Source organism: Paralichthys olivaceus, chromosome 9 (genome assembly GCF_024713975.1).
Source record: "Paralichthys olivaceus isolate ysfri-2021 chromosome 9, ASM2471397v2, whole genome shotgun sequence".
Taxonomy (NCBI): domain Eukaryota; kingdom Metazoa; phylum Chordata; class Actinopteri; order Pleuronectiformes; family Paralichthyidae; genus Paralichthys; species Paralichthys olivaceus.
The window spans coordinates 8,788,457-8,808,617 of record NC_091101.1 but is presented as its reverse complement, the minus strand read 5'-3'; the positions used below and the strand labels follow the sequence as shown (position 1 = coordinate 8,808,617).

Genomic DNA, 20,161 nt, shown 5'->3' with positions numbered 1-20,161 from the left:
GTCTCCGCCCCTCAAATGTCACTGGCTCAGAATACAAAGTGTCTCCAAATTGGACAGAAGATCTGTGATTCTTATTTCTCCTTTAACTTCCAAAGTTTGTACAGATAGAAAAGATGAGAGGAAAACGAGATTGGAGCTGATGTTTCGATTTTGACAGAGTATCTCAAGACTGTTGTTCTCTGTGTGCGTGCCCTCTTATCTCTGAGAACGTGCAGTATCTCTGCAGTAATAGAATATTCTGTCCCATGACTCCTTGTCTCTCTCAGTCAGGTATTTATACTCTTTGACTCACTGCACTTCAAACTCTTCTTCTGTGACCATTGTGCTCCGACTTACCACCTCTCATAAGGGCTCTGGAGATTTACGCCCCGACTCCCCTGGTTCCCTGTCATCCATCTGCCACAGCCCACACCCTTCTTCCTCCTCTCGCACCATCTTACCAATGGTAATGAGTGGTAGACTTCACAGAGAAATATCAGTTCGTTTTTTGTTTGAAGCTGTGGCTCTGTGATTCTGCGGCATCGATCTTGTCTTGTGTCCTCTGGTGAGCGCTGCGCACCAAATTAGAGCTTTCCTTCATTTTCTCCACTCCCTCCATCTCCATGTCTATCCCTCCCCCTGTCTCTCTGATAAATCATTCCTGTGCCCTCTTGTTGACATAGCTGCAGCGGCCCGCTGTGACACAATATTGTTACAACACAGCAAACAGTTGTTAAATAGTAATCCATAATTTTCATTTAGCCAACAATGTTGCAGCATTATCGAGCACGCTACCATTGCCCAATTTTATAGTCTCTGCATAGCGCAGGGATTATCTTGTGTCCTTCAAACTCTCACTTCACACAAGATCTGGGGCATTGTTTAGAGTTGGCTCCACATGTGCTTCTGCAGTCAATTAGCATGGTAAATAAACGGCCTTGCTAAATTTAGGATGGATCCCATGTCTGACATGAAAGCGGCACCAGTCCCTCAGGACGCAACAGCCTTGGCTGGCATCTCTGGACGTCATCTGTTCACAACATGAACATTTGGTGAACAATAGTTTTGCGAATGTCAAATTAAAATCTGTGTGTGTCTCGTGTGTCAGTTCGGACAGAGGAGTTTGAGTCCAGTGAAGGAGAGTTTAGTTGTTGGTGTTTGCCAATGTGCAGGTCTCATCTGTTTTTTGTTGTCTGTTCCCAGACAGCAAAGCTCACATCCTCAGAGAGATGTGTGTGTGTGCATGTGTGTGTAAGTTCAGTGTCAGTCTCTCAATCTGACCCACAGGGGGCAGACTAATGCCCTTATCAGAAGCTGACACACTGCCACCACATTTCTCTCTCTGGCCCCACTGGCCTCTTTCTCTCTCCTCTTCTTTTCTCTCCTCCTCTGCTTTTTTCCTCATGTCCCTTTCTCCATCTCTCTCTTCCCCACACTGACAGACACAACACATTTGTCCCCATCTCACTCAAGCCCCGGAGCTGCGACACGCCATCAGAGCTGAGATAGCGGGGCCAGGGTGACGAATGGAGCGGTGGGGTTTAAAAGTGGTCGCGGTTATTAGCATGTTGAACAGCCAGGGAGTTTTAAAAAGGGGAGACACAGCCAGGGGTCAATATGCTTCACGTGGCACATCGCTGCTCAGCTGTAAAACTCAGGCCAGGATCGCCAGGCTTCCTGTTATACAGTATCTGTCTTGGCTGGTGGTTGACATATAAGCAGCTTAGGAATATCTCTGCATACACCGGCTGGTCTCATTTACAGAAATGGCTTTGAAACGTGGCAATGTGCACAGGAGCATTTCCCTGTTTGTTTCATCAGTGAGAATCAAACATTTGATGTTGTCAGCAAGCCCAAACTCAAACCCTTAACTTGCAAAATACCACCCCCCACCTGCAGCAGAGGAGTCCTATATGAGAGGTATAGTGTCTCTAATAGCTGACCATGTTTCACTTGCCCAAAATCTGGCATTTCCCAAACTGTATTTTCTGGCTGCAGCAGTGAAGTTATAAGATCTCTAAAGGCTGTGTAGCCTCCATGCCAATTGCTTTGTGTTCTAACCCTGGGAATGAATATTCCATTGTTATTCTACCTCTGGCTCCCATAGCATTTAGGGTAGAGTGATTGTTGCATCTAACGAAATAGAGAAGGAGAGAGGGAGAGGGGGAAAGGATTAAATTGATAGAGACAAAGAGGGAGCTCAGGACTGAGAAAGAGCGGGAGAGCAACAAAATAATATGAAATTAATAGAGAAAAATGGGGAGTGGAAGGAAAGAGAGAAGAGGAGAGTGAATGAAATGGATAAAGAGAGAGAGGGAGAGGACTCTGTGTTGTGCGACTAAATCCTGCAGCGTGCAGCAATCCCACACCTCATCTGCATATTAAACTGGCCCTGTGGCTGCCTTCCCTCTCAGAGGGTCAACCAGCATTGTTTCTGTTGGTTTAAACAGAGCGCTGCTTTGCAAAACAAGGGCATCAGATAAGTCACACTGTGTTTTTATCTCCAAGATTCAGTTCATGTGTGAGCGCGTGCATATCGTATATGCGCGCCGCTTTTTTAACTGGCTGTTCCTACGTTTCATTTCACATTGACTGGGCTTTTGTCTTTGCCCCTGGACATTCCTGCATTAATGATACACACATGAATTAATCACGCAGCAAGGCAAACAGCAGCATACACTATGATGATGCAAAACAGAGAGAAGCCGTTGGGTCATGCGATTTCCACCCCGGCTTTTTGTGTCGCCGCAGCATCCATGACAATTAGAAGATCGGCAGTGGTTTGTGCAGCAGACGTGCATCAGTGAGCAGCCACAATATATGAGGTTCTGCCAGAGACTCCTTCCCTCAAAATCGGATGCTAATAATAATACAGTTGCCCGCGGCAAATCCGGAGGGCTAAGCAAAAGCGCATCGAGCGGAGCACACAGGTAATTCTGGGACTTGTCCGGCCAGGGAGCAATTTTATATGATTGGACAAAGAACTGCAGAGACACAGCCAATGTCCTGTTTGTATATTTACTGCTGACTTTGTGACAGCCAAAATGTGAGTGCTCCTGACAGCTGCATGAATCTTAAAACTGTTTATTCACTATTACAAAAACATCTTCCAGTCTTTTCGAACTGTATTGTACTGTGACACATGAGAAAATCTGTGTTGATAAACCCGTGAGAGGCTGTATGGTGTGGAAACCACAGAAACGTTTCCTGCCTTGTAAAATGTCTGTAAAATGTCCGTGCAAGAATACAGCACAAAATGTGAAACAAAACTAAAAATTAAAAAAATAAAATGTCCTAGAAAAACCACAGGTTTCTTATACATCTTACAGATGTTGATGTACCAGCAACAAAAAGATGCAATTTCCACTGCAGAATTTATACGTCATGTCCTGCCTCCTGCATGCTCTGCCTCGGCACCACCCATCACCTGAACATTTTGGATATTTTCCTGCTTCTGTGAACTTGTTTGACCCAAACATTCTCCGGCTGCCTTCCTCATTTGTGAACTCAATTTTCCTGGAATTTTCTGGAGTTAATTTATGAAATATTAGAATAACCGTGTTGATAATGTAATTCTCTCCTTTTAAAGATACAAAATATTATCAAAAAAACACTGTAAGATTTGTATTCACCTTTTAGTCCCAGAAGACAAAATATACTGTCCCCATATCTTCATGAGCTAACAGATTACACAAGGTAGTGCGTGACATTAAAAGCAGCACATAATCCCAGGATGCAACACTGGAATATAAACATAATTTTAGTTTTCTAACCTGCCAAGTCTGTGCAGTCACATATAGGCTATGCTTGAGGTTTTTTACTCTTTTACTTTTTATGTAAAGTTTTGTATAAAACAAAATAATGATTTAGTTTTAAGTATTAAATTTCATGTCAATCTATTTTTTTACATCTCCCTGCTCAGGCTCCTTTCTGCAACTCTACCGAGAACAGGACTGTCTCTTTGAGCCTCTCTTTAGATTGGTTGACTTTTTTTCTGAGTGACGCAGCCTACCGCGGTGGATTGGTAAAACTCACCGGTAAATGCAGATTGCAATGGTCAGTCAAGGTTGAAATGAGCTGAACAGATGGTCAAATTTGGACGAAAACGCTCTGGCTGGATTTGATGTGGAACTTTACACCAGAGCCTTGGGCCTGGTTGCAGTGCAAACCTCTAAATCATCTGGCGGTGTTGGGGTGAAAGTCTGCAATGTCGTAGTGTCCAGGTCTAACACTGGCGGAGCCCACTGCTCCTGCCTCCAGCTCTCTCTTCTGCTGGTAGACGGCTACTGTGCAGGCGTGTCAGCCAAGATGGTGTGTGTGACCGCAGTATCCAAGATCATCAGGGAGGTGGGTGATTTTATAGTTTGGACATGTGTAACTTATAAACAGGAAACTTGAAAATAGAAAGATAAAGGCGATCCAACAATTGGTCGAAAAAGACACGTATAAGAGTCCTTAGACAATAAATAAACATAGAGACAAATACAGCAGATTTCAACTAAACATCCAGATAAATAAGTCTTGGATGCGATGGGGCTGTGCTGCAGGCATTGCTTAGGGCAGTAACAGTTTCATTTTGACATCACATTGTCATGGAGTCCTGACAGCTTGTGATTCTATTTTTGGACTGTGTGGATTGAGCACTTTGAAAACTTTCACAGTATTTATATAGCACCTGGACCATTACCATAAAAAAAACATAGAAGTCTCATTTCTACAATATGGGACCCTTGATTGCAAAACTTCAGGTATTGAGGAGCTCTTCAGCTATAACAGCTGGTTGGGAAAGTGCAACTACTCTCTCCAAAGGAAATGATATTACTCTGTGCAATGTCAAACCTAAGCTTTAGGTGTGAAAGCCCTGTAAGAGGTCTTTATGTGGTTGAACAAGATAACACAACTGTGTAATCAGGATTACTTAACCGCTAGAGGGTGCTCAAACTCAAACTATATTCACTGGGGTTTTTTTAACCTGCAGGCCTACAGACAGTGGACAAATGTTTTCAATATATGACGATCAAACTGTGATCTGCATTTTGAGGATTGTTGGAAATTCACCCGAAAAAGAAATCCTTACATTTTATCTATATGTCTCGATGTTTCTACTAGGTGCATATAGTCAAGATAAAATAAATAGGAGAAGCATAGTTTGTAAAAGCATGTTAAAAACAACAGTAGTTGAGCCATTACATCTGTGGTGAAGAAAAAACTAAACATTAAAATGGATTAAATACAAGGAAGTGAAAGCAGTGTAAAAGACAAAGGAATGTGAGATGCATTAACAGAATTATAAAAGCAAGATTAAGAAGATAGGATTTTGAATTATAAAATGATTGACAATTGAGAGCTTTTAATTTAATTTTAAAATAAACTCTAAACTTAACTCCAAGCCAATGCAGGTTTGCCAGGACAGGAGTTACTGTGTATGTTGCTTTCAAACAGCTGCATTTTGAACCATTTGTTATCCAGAGTGGTGGAGTTGGACCAGCATCAAGCAAACAAAAGCTTTTCTTGACATCAACAAGACTCTGATTTAAAACCTGATTTGAACTTGAGCTTGGTGGTAGTGTTCGATGGATCACTGAAGTTCATTGTCATGCATTGTCATGTGGCTGGAACTTTATCTTTCACAATGTCAAAGTGCTCCATAGATGTGTCTTTGAGTACTTTGAAAAACAGAGATCCATCTCAGAAAGTAGTTTGTCTGCCTCCTAATCACCATGGGTCAGAGGAGGACTCAGACGTTCTGGGAGGAAACAGTCAGCCAACTGCCAAGATTTACTGAGGACCAAAGAAAATCGAGTCAATGAGCTTCGTCGAGGCAAAAACAAGGCTTTACCCTTAAAATGCCTGCTATTCAAGTAATGTATTAGGCTGAACAGCACAGACTGACAGCTACCTTGTTTGTAGTCGCAGTGTGTACGGTGGCTTCAGAGAGATTACTGAAGCTCACTGTGTGTGTAATGAAGCCCTGAGTCAATAACAGATGCAGGCTGAAGGCCAAAGGCTGAACCGGAGCATCAAGGGTGTTGCGTGTGTGTGTCTTTCTCTATGCTTGTTTTTGATTGACAGCCTCTGGGTCCCTAGACCTACTCTGCCTCTCCAAGTGAATTGATGCAGAGTTAGTTATGGGTGCCTTGTTAAAAGTATGTCAGGTTGACAACGTCAGTGTGATCATGGGAAATGTGACACGCGTGTCCCTTTAACTGGTCGAGATGGCCGCTGCTGGCAGCCGGCCTGTCAGCCTCCACTGGGAGCCTGGCAAGGTGACAGGAGGAGAGGATCTTTACCACTATGGAGGAATAAATTGCATTTACTCGAGGTGAATGACCAACACACACACACACACACAAATACAGATAGATGCTTTTGTCTCGGACAGGAGGAGTGGAGAGGGTTCTGATGAGGGGAGAGATAGTGAACTGGTCGTGCAGGTCATTTCTATCTTGATTCTTTAAACACTCTGACAGAAAGATGAATAAGAAGAGTGATGGTGGCAGGCACAGTTTGGCCTGGCAGTCCAATTCAACCTGCCTGTGTGAGAGTGCACAGAGGGGCTATGGAGGATAGGAAAAAAACCACAGCCAGTAAACGTTTGCACCTGGGTACTATTATCACCTGCAGCTCTCCAGTCGGCCAATGGCCAGACCAAAGACAGAACAGAGAAGCAACTCACATAATTCTTTTGGAAGAGGTGGACGTAAAATGGCTGCAACGCCAGCTATCTGTGATAAAGACTGTACTGGAGATGCCTCAGGCTCTGTTGCTGTGATGTCTGTATGTGAGAAACTTTGTTTGCTGTACATACAGATTTATGATCCATAGTAGTTTAGCACCTCTTTCCACTTTTTTTCAGTCCTTAAACCATTTGTTTCCTCCAATCTGATCGCATTTCCTCTCTCTGCCACTGCACAGCCTCACTGGCTTGTTGTTGTGATGGTGTGTTTGGTGAAGGAGCCTCTATTGATAGACCTCCTTGTGTTTGTTTGATGTTCTAAAGCATGCGACATAATCTTCAGACGCTTTTGCACTGATCCAAACCCCTCAGCCTTTCATGGAGTTTTCTAGTCTAAAGCATTTCAATTGCTTTTATAATTGAGTTTGTCTGCTGCCTCTGTGATTGCTTTGGATCTCTCTTGTGCTATCAAACAAGGCAATTACTGCCATGTCGCATATTTTCACAAAAAATGTTTATTCGCACAAAAATTAGCATGTAACTTTTGCAAAATCTCCTTCCAGTCGGCCGCATGCTCGCAATGCCTCACGATGTAGTCGGGTACTACCAGCTCAAAATAAAGGCAGCTATCAATAATTAATTAATGCGGGTTAATATGTTAACAAACTTATAGTGCTTGATAATTAGATGAGCCACAGTCGCTGATTCAGACTTAATTACTAAGCCACTGTCTGTTCTGTGGGGCTTTAATGAATAATTAAGAAGTAGCATGAATTATTTCTGCTTACCGAAGATCTACCAGAAATACATGCTCGTCCTCGATTATGGTGCTATCTTGTATTGATTGATAATTAGTGTTTGATTGGGGAGAATAAGAGCCATTGGAAACAGCACTTGAAGGATGACTACAATGAGTAAGTTCATAGATGTGCTGAATTTCATAGATCAGAGACCAGTATTTGATGCATAATGGGAAAAAAAAGTATGGAATTTAACACTTTCAAAAGCGCATGCAAAATATGAACACGTGCACACAGTGTTATTTCACAGTGCTGAGATTGAGTGAACAGGTGTGTGTGTGTGCATACGTACGTGTGTGGGCAGGAGTTTGAATTTTTCATCTGCAGACACTGATTTATCTGCTCTATATTTGCATATGCACACAATGTGACTGCCATAACTGCCATGCCTTATCTGTCTCACCTAGCTACTTCACTGCATGCATGCATGCACAAATGCTCGCACACGTTGACATGATTGCAAAGTCACATGTACTCACATGATCACAAACGAGCAGCATGTTATGTTCTCGAGGATAAATGATGAAAGGAAGCAGTAAAAACCACAGAGAGAAACTGCAGAAGAAACTGAAACGGTGTGTTATTCAGTTTCACTTGCAGTGGGACTGTCGCAGTTAGTGAACCCTCCCGGCTTTGCCCAGCTAATATGGTCGACTTTATTTATAGCCAGAGTCCCTCACAGGGGCCAGCTGTGCAGGTGATACTGTCCGTTTGTCTGCATTCACTTGTCGGTCACACAGAGTTACTTTCGTACAGAAACACCGTAGGCTATAATCAGCTACAGCTAGCATAATTTAGATGCTGTAATAATATGTCAGTCCATAGCATTAACACCCACTGAGCCCGGGGATATGTTAGAGTAGATTGAATGACTTTTTCCTTAGGCTGTTGTCAGACTAAGATGTGTATGTGTGTGCTCTGGTTCTGTGCATGTGAAAGTTTCCATGCAACTTTCATACATGCTCACACAAACATTATGCTTTCTCCTCCATCTATACATCCTTTAAATAGTTTTCCTTTCGCATATCGTGTGATTATTTTGCACTGAGGTGGTAGTTCCTGCAGCTGACAGGCAATGATATGTTTGTTTTCGATATAATTTTACAATTCTCCTTGCTTTCATCCATAGAGGCAGCTGTTTCAGCAGCTTGCTGTCAACGTTTGAAGGGTGAAAGTACTGTAGGAGGGGGAACTTGAACAACACCAGGAAGCTGCACTCTTGAGTGCTCAGGTGTTAGCAGTCAGTATGCGCTACCCACACGCACCACGTCCTCGTGCTACTGTATGCCAACAGAGCTGTCTGCTATTACTGCTGTATACGATACACAAATCCACAGCTTATCTTATAATTAGTCGTTCTCACTTCATCTCATTTCTCGCCTTACACCTTTCTTCACCTCTCTCTTGATCTCTGCTTGGAGGATCCCATGTGGCTCCTTCTCTTCGAATAACTGTAATCAACACTGATACTCTTTTTAGACCCTTCTCTAAGGCATTAATGGGATTGCATTGTGTTGCAATGCCACAGGGGGGCGTTATAATAGATATTCGTTTGACAAGGACAGACAACAAGAGATTGTTTGATTGAGAGTAATAGGCCTGTAATGGTTAATTGCAGCAATTCCTCATCATGTCCTTTTGTCTCATCACCAACTCGCTCCTCTTTCCCACCCTGCTGTCTATCTTTTTGTCTTTTCTCTTTGGATTTGTTTTCTCCCCAAATCTGAGCTGAATGTGAATAGCATCACTGTATCATCCTCTCCTCTCCACTCCTCTCCCCTCCCTCTGCTTTTCCAAGGTCAATTCAACTCAGTCTAATTCACTTTTCTTTTATGATAAAATCCGGTCCCAACTATAGCCAAACGTCCATCCCCCTCAAGAGTTGAGATTTATCTCAATTACTTCTCCACTGGTATGTCTGCCAGCTTCTAAACATGACGATCGGAGTGCCAGTTCCATCCAGGGGGAAACGGTAAATCTTTTGATGTCTGGTGAGTGTCCATTGGCTATATGGAGGAGCCGTAGCATGCAACTATTAAAGCAGCGCACAGCTTTACTCACAACAGCAGGAAATCCAGCCCCTGACAAAGTGAATGTGGACTAATCTGCCGCCTTTTCAATAAACATGGAAAAATACTCTTAAACAACACATAAGCTGGCGTAAATCCTTTTGCCAATGGAAAGCAATAATAGCAGTCGTTACCCGTTATTGTGTGCCTGTGTGGGGATGAATAAGTCAGTCGAGTCCTGCATTTATTGTTGATAATAGATTGGCAGCTATTTAGAAGCTGCTTGTGTGAATATAAGACATGCAGATTCTGAGCATGCACACTGAGGGTGTCAGGAAACCACAAACAAAAGGAAGAAAGAGAGAATAGAGAGAAAATTAGGATGGAAGTCAATGGAAGTGAGGCATAGGAGAAGAAAGACTAATATCCAGGGACAGAGAGGGAGAGAGAGAGCAGAAATCAGTATTGAGAGAGAGCCCTGGCTGCCTCATTGTGTCCTTGTGCAGGATTTATGAGCTCTAAGATCAGGGACAGGTTTAGGGTGCTGGGAGGAGGAATGGATGGAAAAGTGAAAGGAAAGTATAAGGATCCGAGGATGGCGCTAGAGCAGAGGAGAATGTGCTGAATTTCAAACCTAAGTAGGTTCAGACCGCGCTGTGGGTTGAGACGTCCCTCCTGCATAATGCCAGGTGACAGGAGGAGAAATGGCAAGGCCGAGAGGAACGCGAGAAAGAATAAAGAATGGGCCGAACAGAGGGAGACGGTGCCCAGACATTACCAAAGAGTCAAAGGCCAATGATTTGATTAGCACTCGCAAGACACGGGGAGTGCAGCGAAAGAGAAAGCAAAGGACAACAAGGAGAAAAAAAAACAAGGAGAGAGGAAAGTAAGAGAGCAGAAGAAGAAGATCAAGTTAGAGAGGTTGGAGAGCAAGGGGAAGTCGGTGGAGGAGAGGAAGGGTGTTTGTTGGTGGCGGAGGTGTTGCCGGGCGGTGTAATCTGTCTGTGTCAGTGGGATGATGAAAGGGCCAGGAGGGAGTGCTCTGCAGTTCACCTTCTGGCCTCTGGAGGAAACACACTGACCCTGGCCCTCCCCCTGCCCACCTCTCCTCTCCACCTGCAAGATTTATGGCTCCCAGGGTCGCCCCAGGGTTGCTCAGTTTGAGGACATTTGCGAATGTGGTTGTGCTGTGTGGCGGCGCACCAGGTTTGCACGTTCGTCCGTGGGTGCTTGTGTGCAAATGTTGAATTAAATCACCTTTAAGGAAGGCTATTGTATGTCAAGGAGGATGAGGCCCGTAGCGCCACCTGGGCTTAGAGAGTTAGCGCAGACACATCCCCACATAATCCAGTGTGACAGAGTTTGAAAGGAGAACGACTGACAGAATTAGAAAAAAAATCAAGGGAAATGGAGCAGGCTGAGTGAATGAGAGAGGAGTAGATGGAACCACATCTTGCCCTTTTCTATTATGATGTGCTGGCTCTTCAGTGTGATCATATCTCTGGCTGTGTGTTCCAAACTTTATTTCTTTCTCTAATGTGGGTCTTGTCGGGAAGGCAGCCAGACCTGCTATATCTAGAATTAAAATTCAGTCAACCAAAAGAAATTTAATGAACAACAGTTATGGCCAGTGTAATTCATTTTATGACAAAAATATCGAATTTCACTGGTTCCAGCTTCTCCGCTGGTTTCCTCTATTTCATTTTATGAATTGCATATCTGTTCATTATGGAGTGTTGGTAAAAAAGACATCATTCAACAAGTTGAAGATGTTACCTTCGGCTCTGGGATATTGCAATATAACTTTTTAGATAACTTTTTTTGCTTTTGTTCGTCTTATTTTGGATTTGTGACCCACAGCTTTACCATTTTGGTTCACTCGAACTTAATTTAACTGTTTTTCAGCCCAAAGGCTATAATACACCCAACTGCACACAACCCTCTGAGAAACAATTGGCAGCAAAACAAAGTACATAACTAGTTAATTAACATAATGGTGCCTTTAACCTTTGAAAGAGCAGATATATCCCTCAGGAGTTGGAGGAGAACAAAACAGAGTTAAAGGAAAGTAAATATTGGGCTTTTCCACCATGCCATTGTGAGTCATGTCGTTTTTTTATGGTGTCTTTTGTTGCAGATTGTATTTTATTGCAGCCTTCAGTTCTTTGATTGATTGATGCTTGGTTGAAAATAAGTAGGCTTTATCTCCATTAAGTCCCTTGAGGCATGCTTGAGATAAAGGGACATGCAAAACCAGTTAGCTGTTTATGTCTAGGCTGATCGGTGTGCAATTTAGTTTATGGTTTATCATTAAGTCGTGGCAAGTTAAACATAAAGTTGCTGTGACGTAATGATAGACCATAAACAAAATGTATTTCAAATGGCGCTGTCGTGAGCCCACAGGCATCAAAGGTGGCAGGTAGGAATACTGAAATATGGGTTATTGTCACAGATGCTAAGAGGGAGCAATCAAGGAGGATTGCCAGCATGCAGTATGAGAGGTGAGGGCTGAGCCGTGGAATATTATTGCTGAGGAGTTGAGTCGAGGGCTTTTCTCTGTATGGAGATGAGGGGGGAGATGAAGGTCGTTCCTCATCCATAACAGATGATTCATCGTCTGCCCTGACCTTTAATACCTTTACTCCCTGACTCTGCTGCTCACCGTCTACTGCAGAGCGTCCACTGCAAGGAGAGTTCAAGTGTATGCCATTCATATAAAAAAAAACATTGCAATGCATGTGTTCACATGTGCTGTGCAAATACAGGCAGGAATATATGCACATATGCACATCCATGGAAGCACATTTATAATGTACATTTACACACGCATCAAATGTCAAAAGTTCACTGCGGCACACTGCTCACATCTAATGTGACAAATAACTTCTTCCTCCAGTTGCATTGTTCTAATCCCTTTAGTGGGCTCTGGAATGGAAATATAATTACATTTCTGTGGTGCAGTGCCTTTGATAAGACAGCCGCTTGCTGAGCTGAATGTCTAACTGAGTTGGATGCCTCTCCGAAGCCCTCTCCTCTCTCCACTCTACTTCTCTCTCTACTCACTCCTCTCCACTTCTCCTCCTCTTCTCTTCTCGCTCTTTCTCCTTTTTTCCCCCTTTTCCATTTTTGTTCTCTCACCCCCCACTTCTACTCTCTGTCATCTCCAAAAGCTCATTATGCCTCTCTGTCTCTCTCACCCGGCCAGGTATTGCAGTGGACAAAAGAGGCGTTGTCTACTTCGTCGATGGCACCACCATTCAGAAGATTAATGAGAGGGGTTTGCTCTCCACTGTGATTGGCTCGAATGGACTGATGTCGACGCAGCCGCTAAGCTGTGATGCACGCATGGACATCAACCAGGTAAGCTAATAACGCAGCTGACACTGATAGGACACTAGAGCCACGTTTTGCACTGAAATTGTTTTTATCCTCCATAATTTACTATTATTATTGTTATTATCATTTAGGGTAGGTTAATCAAAACGAAGATGGGTCACAACTTAAGTATTTATTGTTGTCTTGCACTCAGTGATAGTTGTGTAAATCTAAATTGCCTGGCCTCTTCTGAAGAAACGCCTGACTTTGTAAAGGTGTGTGTTTCCAGGAGAGAGAGAGCACACAAAAAGACCAAAGAGCCAGTGCACAGATTTGATCAGCCAGTCTTCAGATCACACTGCTGACTTATATCAGCCCTATTAGAGCAGAGGATGAATTATAGATGAAATGCCGGCTCTATAGAGGGATCTCTGCCCACACATCAGGATGGAGGCGGTGGTGTATGCGTGTGTATGTGAATGTGTGTTCCGCTCAGGTGAATTCCCAGCGGTGCTCTTATGTATCTTTAAAGGGACCCAGGTTACATCACAGTTCCTCTCTTGTTGTTAGTTATTGGACACAACAGGGCAGCTGATCGCGGCCAATCGCATTCAACCTCCATCTGTTTGTTCCTCTAAACTGCTTGAACCTCAGTGTGGTATTAGTGTGTTTGGAAACCTCTGCAGCTACAGCTACACAAAATCACTCCAGGTATTTATTCTAAATTAATTAATGGGTTTTTGTAGCGTTAATCTGAAAAAAATTTTTTTCTCACTTCCCACTCGAATAAACTGAAATGAGACTGCTGCTACAGTATCACACTTACAGATAAAACTGCTCCTGGACAAATATATGGAAAAAGAATCTAACCTTCAACTGTGATGCCCGATTGATTGGAGCATGTGCTCCATTCTTATGAACCTCTCGCCCACACACTACTGTTAGCTGCCAACAATGTTATAGCCATTAATCCCATTGCTACAATAAATATTTGTAAGGACCCATTGTGATAATAAGTTCAGAGTCCAACCAATTTATTGGTTAGCCGATGAGAATTTGCCAATATGAGCTTTTCATCAACATATTGTTGCAGGGTTTATGTTAGCCCATGCAACAAGAAGATTTTTTTTTGATTTACAGAATTAACATTGCATAAGATGTGTATTAGTATGTACAATTTCTGTCAAAAATATGTATGTTTGACGTTATATATTTGGTTGTATTTGTTTTCCTTTACCAGTTACAGTAATTTAAATTAGTAAATACAAAATACATTTCTGTGTCATAACAGTTTGATGAAGACATCTTGGGAATCATTATGTAAAATATATGTGTGAGCTGATATATCGGTATTGGATTTTTTTTACTTTCTAAAATCTGTATCATCATCAGCCTGTAAACATCTATATCAATCAGGCTCTGGTTAAGTTTGTCATCCATTGGGGAAGTGGCAGCTACTCAGCCTTGCCTGTCAACTTGAGCACTAACAATGCAACAAAAGTCCTGATAGCAATACTTGGACATGGGCCTCTGGTATACATTATTAAGCTGTATCCCTCACTTGGTGGAGGAGGGTTCAATCATTTTTAGATGAACGTGTCTACTGGTACACTAAAGTCTGCGCATGTAGGCTTAAAACAATATGGAAGTGAACTTAGCTCCATAGAAGGATACTATATCACCATTACCCGATCTAGCTGTATGAGTACCCAATATCTCCACTGGATCAATGCATCCTTGATTATTTAAACACCTTCTAAATCGTCTGCAGCACTACGCTCTCCTGCATATAGAGCAGCTAGCTGGTGTTAGCTGACTCTCTCTCATGAAACCAAATGTGGCAATGGCAGATGACCAGCCTAACTACAGCCCTCCGCACATTACCCTGTGGTTGGAATCAGGACAGCATTACTGACATACGGAGTCATGAAGTAACATACACAGTGCTCACATCACAGATGGTGCTCATCAACAGCCAAAACATCGTTGAGCTGATAAACTGGCTGTGTGTGCACTGGAGTTAAAGCGACGTTCTCAACTACTTTTGTTGTCCAACAGTGTATTTCCTCAAATAGTGTAACTGAGTTCTATTTTGAAGTACTTTGTACTTGCTGTAATCGTTTCAATTTTATGCTACTTTGTATTAATAATATAGTTATATGGACAGAAGCCATTTACACAATGAGTTATTTTACTTTTCAGTATCTCTCTATCATATTCAAAAGTAAGATTTTCAATGCAATATACTTGTAAAGGCATATTTATTGTATTTTGACCAAACTTGGTGGGACTATTACACTTAGTCTGTCTGCTGAGAACTGTATGTATTCTGCTTGATCATGCAGAGCCAAAGTTGTATCTACTGAGCTTATGCTGAATCGTGTTTGCCTACAGAGGATGGTAAAACATTTTATGGATTTTTTTAACAGACAATTGACGTGGGCAGGATTTCTCCTGGTGCTACCAATGGTCATTGTGTGTGTGTGCGTGTGTCTGTCTGTGTCAGTGTAAACTATGGTGGAAAAAATATTGTGTATATAGTCTATATAACCAAGCCTTTAAACAATGTCCATGAAGGGTATGCATCTCCCCTCTGATGCTTCGCAGTTTCCATTTGAATACTGAACCAAAAGCAACTGCCAGAAATTATAAGTTATAGAAAAAGTTCATTCGAATGAGTTCGACTTTTGATTCAGCAGACCCAGCTCTGTGTAAAAGTTATTGCTGGGCATCACTGCAAAGTTCAATATCATGAGCAGGAGAGATTTGATGTGTGTCCTCTTTGGCTAAGGACAGGGTGGGTCCTGCTTGATGAATCTCTCTACCTCTTAAAATGGGATTTCAGAGCGAACCCTCTTCTCTCTCATTTGACAGAGCCTATAATTGGACATGTCAGTGGCAATTTAACATGATCCATTTATTTACCAATTCATCCTCAGAGTCATCAATCACCTCACTGATCTCTCAGACACGCCGCTTCGTCTCCACAGCTGATGCAGCTCACAGTTTGAGTGTTAGTGTGTGTGAGGTGGGTGGTTGTGCGCTGGTGCAGCATTGTCTGTCTTTGACCCCCACAGTGTTAGAACGCAGCATGTGCTATTTGAGCAGGCGGTGATCATGGTTATTGGCTGACATTTGGACCATTGCCGAGGCGAGGCAGCGTGAGTCTTGAATAAGCAAGGGGAAGGCTCCCTGCCCGCTGCTGACCTTTGCATGTGCAGGGAGGGTCAGGAGGCCTAATGCTATGTTATTAAGAAGGTATTATTTCTATCACCTGTAACTGACTCTAGTGGGCGATTGCCACCAAGGGTTTCTCATTCTTTTGTTCTCATTACCATTACTGTGTATGTGTGTGTGTGTGTCCTTCCACAGGTCCGTCTAGAGTGGCCAACAGACCTGGCTATCAACCCACTGGACAACTCTCTCTACATCTTGGACAACAACATTGTTCTACAGGTAAAGAAAAAATCTCACATATTTGTCAGTCAATGAATTCCAAACCTGTTTCACATTCAAGGTTATGTCGAGACGCTTGCTCAATATGAGGAGAAAAGGGTTATGGAATAATTCTTGCAAACCGCACTGCTGTCACTAGATGCATCAACAGTGAATGCTGCTGCTAACATAAAAGAGAGAAAAGCAGCACTTTACAGCAAGAAATAACATGTTATGTCACTTGTTTTCTCGTGTTTTGTGCAAGATACAAGAATGGTTTCTAATTACCTGTTTGAATGTGAATCTTCAAAACGTTAGGGAGTTATTAGATTATACAGGTTAAGAGCTCCAATAGTGTGATGCACTGATTTTTAAAAAAAGTCAATCGTGATTCTTTTCACCATAGACAAAACTGAAAAGTCAAAGTACATGTCAAATATATTTTTCTCAAGTTGTTTTCATGTCATAAAGTTCTGATTTCATTGATGGATGTGCAAGTGTTCATTTTTGTAAGATGCTTTTGGTGGTTTTATCTTTTTATTTGATGCTATAAAAACTCAGCGGGAGGAAGTGGAGACATTTTGTCTATCTTTATATTCTATGCTTTTTATGGAGCTTATTCTGTGCTTTTGAGTTTAGTTCAGTTCAACGAACCACAGCTGATATTTCTATTCTGGCTTACTTTTTCATAGCTAATACACAATAATGTATTTCTTTAGGTGTCAGAAAATCTTCAAGTACGTATTGTGGCAGGGCGTCCAATCCACTGCCAGGTTCCAGGTATTGACCACCACCTGGTGAGCCGGGCAGCAGTGCGTGCCACCCTGGAGGCTGCCAAAGCTATTGCCCTGTCCCACCTGGGCACACTGTTCATCGCAGAGACGGATGAGCGGCGCATCAACCGCATCCAGCAGGTCAATGTCACTAACAGTACCACACACACACACACACACACACACACACACACACACACACACACACACACACACACACACACATACACAGTTCAGCTTATATTTAGCAAGCTATGCTACCAATGATGGATTTAATACAATTAAAATAATCTAATATCAAACCAACCATGAGGTTGTCAACATCTTTTCAGGAAGCTCTTATTTATGTTGAAATGTTATCCATGTTCTTCTGAATTATATTAATACAAATTATAGAAGATTTTCCAAAATATTCCTCTATACGTCATATTACATTCCACTGCAAACTCCAAAATCTGCTACTGTGTCCCTCTCTTTATAAATTTCAGTATAGATTTTGAAATCACTGCTTGCCTCTATGAATAATCTCAATCTCTGGCAAAATGGAGGAAAAACACCTCAATTGTAAATGACACCTATACCCTGGCGACATTACATCAATTAGCATTTGTAAATTTGATTTAGAGGGTGTTATCAATGCTCAAAGACCAAAACGCCTGTAGATGTAATTGGATGGATCTAAAATCAGAGAAACAAAATGTGTGACGTAGCTTTTGTAACAAAAGGGCAGTTGTTTGTTCGTCTTTTAGAGAAAATTTACTGACTAGTTTTTAAATACTGTCATGATAGCATATTCAACAGACCTCTTTACTTTCGGTTGTTAATGAAAATACTTCCCCTTTAAGCCACCATATTAAACCCGCCCCATTTTAGATAAATGGTTGTGAATGGCCCAACCTGTCTCAGGGCGGATGAAAATCTGTCGGAACGGGAGGAGGGCTAGTCCCATCTGCGGGAGCGAATAAACATGTGCTCGCTGATTGGTCTGATTTCCAGGCTAAATGACACCAGTAGCCCATCTGGCCTTATGACACAAATTTACCCTCCTACTTGTCGCATCATGTATCCCACCATGTTGATGTTGTTAGCTGTGGTCACAGATGCGGTGAAGGAAGACACTGCAGACTGTGTTATGTACACAACGTCATACAGTGTGACATGTTTAAAAATATCACTAACTGAAATCTCTCATTTACAAACGTAGTCAGATACTTTGTAGAAGCTCCTTTGGCAGCAATTATAGCTCTGAGTCCTCTGGGATAAGTCTCCAAAAGCTCTAAACACCTAGATTTGGGAAGTTTATCCATTTCTTTCTGGCAGATCCTCTTGGACTCTGTCAGTTTGGATGGGAAAACTCTGAACTGCCAACTTCAGGTCTCTTCACAGACACTCTCTGGGGTTTAAGTCTGGGCTATGGCTGGGCCTCTCAAGGACAATCCTGCATTGTCTTGGCTGTATGCGTCAAGTTGTTGTCATGCTGAAAGGTGATACGTGGGCCCCAGCCTCAGGTCATGTGCACTCTGGAGTCTGTTCTCTTCAAGGACTTGCATTTAGCTGCATTTGTCCTTCCATCGGTTCTCTCTGCCTCTGATTCATCAAACGGTATCATCAGACACCGCTCTGTGCATATTCAAGCTTGCATATTTATACAAACCAAATTTATTCAAGCAAAGATGTTACAACTTATTATCTAATCAAACACATTTTTGCCTTTTGCACATCATATTTAGACATGACAAATTTAAGATCACTCCCAATAAGATTCAATGTAAAAGTGTTACCAGCCCTTTTCTTTCATATCACATGGATAAAGCTCACCCGGAGCTTCATTCCCTTCAGCATGCCCTCTGCACTGACCATTGGAAGAAGGATATATCTGGCACTGGTTTGGTGTACGTCACGAGTAGGTGACATGATGCAGTTCACTTTGCCAAGAATCTGTTCTTTTTGCTCCCACTCAATAAACTGCCAAACGCTATTGTCTGCAGAGAGCAAAAGACATGAAAGAAAGTGGTTATTCCTCAGTAAGCTGTTAGCACTTATCATATACTGTATCTGATTTAGCATACCTCAGCTATGACAGCAAAAAAGTGAGGGTAACAGTACAACTTTTGTTGTTCCAAGAGGGTAATTTTCAGCTTATATTATACCTCACTCAAATATGCTTTAATAATACCCGGGAAAAATATTCTATTCAGTTTATGTGGGCAACAAGGAATCATGCAATTAGTGCCAACATCTTGAGAAAACACCTTTTTCTGCATTGCTGTGAATCACCAACCTTTGCCTTTAGCTATTACTTTTTTGGCCAAAACATAGCGTTACATGACAAAAACAAGGTTACTCACTCAATGGTCATCTGCTCTCTTGGTCCCGCTGGTCTTGGTTGTCTATTCCAATTTATCTTTGCGATCTTGAAGAAGGCACACACAGGCACCCTTGGGGGTTAGCATCAGCAACAGCGTTCAACAAAAACAGCCCATGCTGAAATTCATGGCTGCACAATGATTCAGTCTCTGTTGGCATTGGACAGCAATTTGATCAAAGGCCCCACCAGTCACTGTTTGCTCTCGGCAGCTCCATTTCTGGATGGTCCCCTCCGGCCGTATCCCTTCGCAAGGCTAATGCAGCTGCAGCCTCGACCTATCTACACTAGATTGACTCTCTGCTCTCTGCATTTCTTCAGCTGTTTACTCAAATAAATACCCAGGCTGACTATCAGCCAACAAAGTGCAAATAGTATCCCTGTCCCAAAAATCCTCTGCACTCATTGAAATACTGAAAACATTTCTTGAAAGTTTAGTTAGTTTGCAATACAAGCAGCAGATTCTGTGCAGCACACCCCCTGGATTCCCAGAGGCAGCCGTTAGTTCTTCTGAGAACCAATGAAAAACAATAGATTTTGAAGCTAAGCCCCGGAGACAAAGAACATTAAAGACTATTGTTGTCCATACAATACATCCCTAATTTAGAAGGATAGAGATAATGTTGAAACTCAGCAAAGTGGTCCTTGAATCAAAGTGGGTGCACATTTTTGGAGTGCTACACCAAAGTGGTGTCTCCTACATGAGAGATTTCAGTTTTTGAATTTTTATAAATCGGCAAAAAAATTCTTTTAACTTTGGCATTGGATTATTATGTCGTAATTGATGGGTATTTATTTGAAATTAAATT

General features: G+C 42.2%; 1 protein-coding gene across 1 annotated transcript in view; it reads left to right on the top strand.

The window, feature by feature from the left end:
• The window catches only part of tenm1 (teneurin transmembrane protein 1), a 173,870-nt gene that overhangs the window by 132,951 nt on the left and 20,758 nt on the right, over nucleotides 1–20,161 (top strand). The window contains exons 23-25 of the mRNA XM_069531343.1: nucleotides 12,670–12,824; nucleotides 16,152–16,235; nucleotides 16,934–17,128. Of these exons, the coding sequence (XP_069387444.1) occupies nucleotides 12,670–12,824; nucleotides 16,152–16,235; nucleotides 16,934–17,128 (434 nt within the window). The remainder of the gene's footprint in view (nucleotides 1–12,669; nucleotides 12,825–16,151; nucleotides 16,236–16,933; nucleotides 17,129–20,161) is intronic.